This window comes from Tupaia chinensis, unplaced genomic scaffold (assembly GCF_000334495.1).
Source record: "Tupaia chinensis unplaced genomic scaffold, TupChi_1.0 Scaffold146650_1, whole genome shotgun sequence".
NCBI classification, from domain to species: Eukaryota; Metazoa; Chordata; class Mammalia; order Scandentia; family Tupaiidae; genus Tupaia; species Tupaia belangeri.
The window spans coordinates 1,384,484-1,391,011 of NW_006206507.1; the positions used below are offsets into that span (position 1 = coordinate 1,384,484).

General features: G+C 37.9%; 1 protein-coding gene across 1 annotated transcript in view; it reads right to left on the reverse strand.

Annotated features, from left to right (window-relative positions):
• Nucleotides 1-6,528, reverse strand: part of CFAP69 (cilia and flagella associated protein 69) — an 87,061-nt gene that overhangs the window by 8,993 nt on the left and 71,540 nt on the right. Inside the window, exon 17 of the mRNA XM_006168998.3 lies at nucleotides 2,279-2,471. Coding sequence (XP_006169060.1) covers nucleotides 2,279-2,471 — 193 coding nt within the window. The remainder of the gene's footprint in view (nucleotides 1-2,278; nucleotides 2,472-6,528) is intronic.

A 6,528-nucleotide genomic window follows, 5' to 3' on the forward strand; every position in this document is an offset into this window, starting at 1 on the left:
CTTAAAGAATTATTTTATTTAACTTTATTTATTTATTTATTTAAATTAGACCAGAGAGGGACAGAGTGGGAGAAAGGGGAATGCTCTTACACTGCTGGTGGGAATGTAAATTGGTCCAGCCACTGTGGAGAACAATTAGGAGATCCTTCAAAAATTTACTAATAGAGGGGTCAGTGGGTGGCATGCTGGATAATGCACTGGAATTCCCACATGGCTGACCATGGTTTGAATCCCGGACCTGGCAGCTTGCACCCTCATACTCTCTCTCTTTCTCTGGCAAAAATTCATGTGAATAATAATAATAATAGGTAAACAAAATAAATAATTCTTTTCAAAAATCTACAAATAGAACTGCCATATGATCCAGCAATCCTACTCCTTGGTATCTACCCAAAGGACAAAAGAATACTTAATTGGAAAAGTGCTTGCACATTGATGTTTATTGTGGTACTATTCACAGTTGCTAAGTCATGGAACCAACCCAAATGCCTAAGAACAGGGGACCAGCAGTTAGCATAATGGCTGTGTCGCTGGACTCCCACGTAGTTGACCACGGTTTGTGTCCCGGATCTGGTGGCTTAAAACTCATGCCAGGCGCGTGTGTGTGGGTGCCCAAGATCCCGAGAGGCGAATGGAGGAGAAGGGATAGTGGCGTGGCCATCCCCCCTGGGGGGTGATTTCTCGCTTTCTGTCTCTCTGACTCACTCTGTCTGTCTGGCGAGCACACATGCCCTATAGCAAACAAACAAACAAACGAAACAAACAAACAAACAGATGAATGGATAGAATAACTGTAGCACATATACTCTATGAAATACTATTCAGCCATAAAAAAACAACAAAACCCTGGCTTTTGACAGGAAGTGAATGAATATGGAAGATTTACTGCTGAGTGAAGCAAGCCAGGCTATGAAGGAGAGCCATTGTATGTCCCCGCTTAATATACACCAAGTGTCCACAGTCTATGACTTAAACAGATTGACTAAAGGATACAGAAACACAGTATATGGATGTAAATACCAGATATAGTGTGTATAAACGAGTAGGGTCTGAGGAAGGACATTTAAAAGAAAAATAGGGAGGCAAAGCATAAATGGGACAAAGAAATGTGGTATTGAAGATAATTTATAGTTTTATCATTTGGACTAGGGAGAAATGTTCACCTGTTGAAATATTCATTTTGTAAGCTAACTAATGTGATTGAATGTATAAAAGAAAATGAAATTTAAAAATGTGAAAGAAAAAGAAAGTAAACTTAAGAACAAACTAAAAAAAATGTTGAGATGTAGAAATTGAATGAAATCAATCTAACAATGTCATAAACATTTTTGCTTTTAGTTTTTATATATTACGATATAAATATAAAAACTGAGGCCAGCTGGTAGTGTGGTGATTAAGGCTATTGTATCCCACATGGCTAATTGTTTGGTTAAAGTCCCAGACCAGTGGCTTGAAAAACTTGCTGGATGCATGTGTGCACATGCCCCAAGTCATAAGAAGATAATGAAGGAGAAGGGATTGTAGTATGGGCATCCTCCACTGGGGGAGTGATTTTTCACTTTTCTCTCTCTCTGGCAAGCACTCGTGCCCTCTAGCAAAAACGAGAAACTTTTATGATACTATAAAATCAAAACTCAAGCATGATATAAATGGTTTAAAGACAGAAATGATCAAAGGGAAAGCATTCTCATTAAAAAATAAACAATTCTAACATGAGATGAATCTTAATAAGAATCTTAAAAGATTTAGAAAATGCAATATAGTACAGAATATATAGATGAACTATAAATTGACACCATAAACCTTATTCACTTAGAATCTAGTAGTTAAAATTTATCGACAATTATTTTTATTTAGAAAGCAATTTCTGCTTTCATTAAAAAGTATACTATATGAACATAAATCAATAGAAATGCACAAAATATTATAAAAGTTGTTTTAAGCACTCTATATCTAAAAAAATTATTTGTAAATGAAATATTCAATTGATTTGTAAGAGCAGGAAACTTAAAGAAACTCCTTTAGGAAGTACTGTTAACTCTTTAGGAATAGAATCAAATACTAGTTCTTGAAAATATTCTATAAAAATATGAAACTACTACTAACTTTCTTAGTTTTCTTCCCATCATTCAGAACTTACGAGTACAAGTTCTTCAAACCCTTATGAAAAGGACTATAGACAAAAAGGATGAGTCTTTATACTTTCCTAGAGCCTTTTAAGATCTTTATAAACACTAAGCATTTAATTGCTTCTAATAACAATTGTAAAGACACTTACCAATGATCTTCCCATTTTTGTCACGCTTCACTCCTAGTTCTTTTTCTTCTTTTCTCCACAATTTAATTAAAAGACTAGCAGCTGTCTGATCCTTCTTCCCTCGCCACACATTGACATGAGCCGCAGTTTTGGGATTATCACAAAATTCAACCATTATTCCAAGTATTAGATTACAGAATCTTTTTTGGTTCAACTTTAGTTTAAAAAAGAAGGGGGGGAGGAGAAAAGGAAAAGTTGTAATAAATATTTAAAAAATCAGTGCCTTTAAAAAGAGAAAAAGAAGGAACCAGCAGTTAGCATAATGGCTATGTCGCTGGACTCCCACGTAGTCGACCGCGGTTTGCATCCCGGACCCGGTGGCTTAAAACTCACGCCAGGCACGTGCGCGTGCGTGCCCAAGATCCCGAGAGGAGAAGGGATTGTGGCGTGCCCATCCCCCCTGGGGGGTGATTTCTCACTTTCTGTCTCTATGTCTCTCTCTGTCTGTCTGGCGAGCGCACACGCCCTATAGCAAAAACTTCTCAAAAAAAAAAAAAAAAAGAGAAAAAAAGAACACTTATATTGTCAATGGTTTCTTCTAATCTTAGAGTCTAGGCATGGTTTGGGACAATCTCATTGAAATAAATACCCATGATAATTAGTATTTTTTCAAATATTAGAAATCAAAAAGAATTAATTCTGAAATAGTTCTAAACATATGTCATGACCAAAATGCAATTGATTTAGTTGAATTGGAAAAGGGAAATTTGTGAAAATAAGACGTTCATTTTCAAGTGAAACAAGATCAACAGTATGTAAATATTATAGTTTTGTGCTTTTTTAAAAAAATATTTTTGCCATAGGGCACAAGCACTCAAGAGAGATAGAGATCACAGGAAGGGAAAGAAATGTGATTATCCATCTACTCCTCCTACCCTCCCCCTAGGAGAGATGGCTACACTGCAATCCTTTCTCTTCCACTCTCTTCTTGGGAGTTTGGGCGTATACACACATGTGCCTAGTGTGTTTTTCAAGCCACTGGGGCCAGGACTCAAACCACTCAGTTGGCCATGCAGGACCCACCTTAACCATCATGCCACTTGCTGGCCCAAATTATGTGTTTTATTAAGGTTTATAAAGATTCATACTAGATATTAAGAGAATAACTATTAACAATTAAGAGAATAACTGGGCTGTCCTATAACCTAGTGGTTAAAGGAGGAAGATCCCACATGGCCAAGCACATGATTTGAACCCTAGCCCCGGTGGCTTGAAAAATACATTTGGTTGCATGTGCATGCTTGTGTGCCCCAAGTCCTGACAGTATAAAGAAATGGATGAGAAGGGGTTGTAGCATGACTTCATCCCATTGGGAGGTGCTTTCTCTTGTTCTGTCTCTCTCTGGGGAATGCATATAGTCTCTAGCAATTAAAAAAAAAAAAAAGGAGAGGGAATAACTGAGAATAACTTCCTTGTGTAACTGCAAGTGATTGCCACACATGAAAATAAATGAGATGTGATTTTTTCTACACTCACACTCATAAAAATATGCTGTAATAAAGCATACTTCATTTTGCTACAAGTAGTTTTCATAAAACCAAAACTGAGGTATAGAAAATGCCATCCAGACCAATGTGGATTATTTTTTTGTTAATGCTTATACTGCTAATAGATTATAGTAAAGGAAACAGGTACCCTTTTGTTTGAATTAAAAACACTGTTTCCTTTATAAAATGAAAAATAGTATTACCTGCAAAGAATTATTATGAATTTTGTGGGACTGCTTGACATATAAACAATCAATAATATTTAACCATTGCTAGCCAATTTCCTTTTATTTATTTTTTATTTTAATTTTTTTGTTTGTTTTAAAATTTTTTTAGAGAGAGGTTTTTGCTATAGGGTGCCTGGGCTGACTGGACAGACAGAGAGACAGAAAGTGAGAAATCACTTCCCAAGGGGATGGCCACACGGCAATCCCTTCTCTTCCATTTTCCTCTTGTGATTTTGGGCACACATGTACACATGCCCAGTGTGAGTTTTTTAAGCTGCAGGGTCTGGAATTTGAACCACAGTTGACTACATGGGAGTTCAGCAACATAATCATTATGCCATCTGCTGGTCCCAATTTTCTTTTTTTTTTTTTTGGAGAGGTTTTTGCTATAGGGCGTGTGCGCTTGCCAGACAGACAGAGAGAAACAGAGAGACAGAAAGCGAGAAATCACCCCCCAGGGGGGATGGCCATGCTGCAATCCCTTCTCCTCCATTATCCTCTCGGGATCTTGTGCACGCACGCACATGCGCCCAGCGTGAGTTTAAGCCACCGGGTCTGGGACTCGAACCGTGGTCGACTAGGTGAGAGTCCAGCGACATAGCTATTACGCTAACTGCTGTCCCCCAATTTTCATTTTTTTAAGACAGGGCCTATGTTGAGATTTTTCTGCCTCAGCCTCTTGATTAGCTTGGATTACAAACTCAGGCCTCCTATGTGGCTTCAGGTTGGTGTGTCGTGGCAGCAATCTATACTTATACTCTGTGGCCAGGCCCATTATAAGCAACTATTATAATTGCACACCTACTGAATACATATTTTAATGTATTAAGCAGACCCTTCAACAGAGTGTGTTAAAATTTTTTTTAAGAATTATTTTATTTAAATTTATTTATTTTTAATTTGACCAGAGAGGGACTAGGGACTGAGTGAGTGAATGAGTGAAAGTGAGAGTGAGAGTGAGAGTGAGAGAGAGAGAGAGAGAGAGAGAGAGAGAGAGAGAGGAAAGTAAGAAAGCCAGCCACTAGGTCCGGGATTCGAATCGTGGTTGGCCACGCGGGAGTCCAGTGCCCTTAATCACCATGCCACTTCCAGACTCCTAAAAAAATTTTTTTGAGAGAGGTTTTTGCTATAAGGCATGTGCACTCATCAGAGAGACAGGGACAGAAAGTGAAAAATCATCCCCCCAGGGGGGATAACCATGCTGTAATCCCTTCTCCTCCCTTCTCCTCTTGGAATCTTGGGCACACACGCACACGTGCCTGGCATGAGTTTTAAGCTGCCACGGTTGGTTATGTGGGAGTCCAGTGATGTAACCATTAGGCCATTTGCTGGTCCCAGAGTGAGTTTATTTTATTTCTTCACTTTACTTTCAGGAGAAAGTGGCAAAAGTCAAAGATAGAGATTGATGTGAAAACTTTACTAAAGAATAATATTTGAATAACAAGAAAAAAATTTGTAATTAACTTATTTAATTCAATCTACAGTAAACATGAATTAATAACAGTCACAGAACAGCAAACAAATAGCAGTATTATGTGTCAGGCACTATTTTAACTAATATAAGTATGTACATTTGTATGCATGTGCACTCATGAGCACGTGCACACATCACACACCAACACTTGTTTAATTCTTCCAACACTATGACAGGGTATATACTTTTGTTATCCCTGTTTCACAAATGAAGAAATTGAAAACAGAGATATTAACTAATTTTCTTTTAGGGAAGTGAAGAGACACAAATAATTTGAGTGCCTTTGCTCACTCAAAGTAGGTTATGCTAGTAATAAAATCAATAATGGTGGCAATTATAGATGGCTAGAATTCTGTGTAAGAACATCACTCAAAGCCGTTTTTCTTGTCCCTATAAAACCAGCTGACATGGTTTGACTTTTGTGTGAGCATATCTCTCAAAGCTTATTAAAATTTCTTTCTTTTTTCATGACAGAGAGAGATAGACACACAGGGACAAGTATTCTTTTCTTTTTTAAAAATAATTATCTTATTGAAATAAATTTATTTATTTATTTATTTTAATTTGACCAGAGAAAGACAGAGAGCGAGAGAGGGAGAGAGTGAGAGAGAGAAAGCAAGTCGCCAGGTCTGGACTCAAATTACGGTCGGCCATCTGGGATTCCAGTGCCCTTCACCATGCCACCTGCTGGCCCCTGGGACAAGTATTCTTGACAGGATCCTGCCATACCATCCATGATTCTCTGACCAATCAGGATCAAGGATGTACTCATAAGTGTGCCCAACATGTTCAGGTCTACTTATATGAACCTTAGGTCTCCCCATATGGCCTCAGTATTGCACAGTGATGTCCTATGACCTGTGTCACCATAACCTGGCCTCAGTTTTACTGAAACAAAATTATACTTTTCCTCGTATTATGTTACCTTTGCACTCCATTTAGGACTGAGGCTAGTTAGGCAGTTATATTCTTCAAGTTGCTAGATGGAGACTGTCTTTACTAGAAGGCGTAGTATGTTCATTC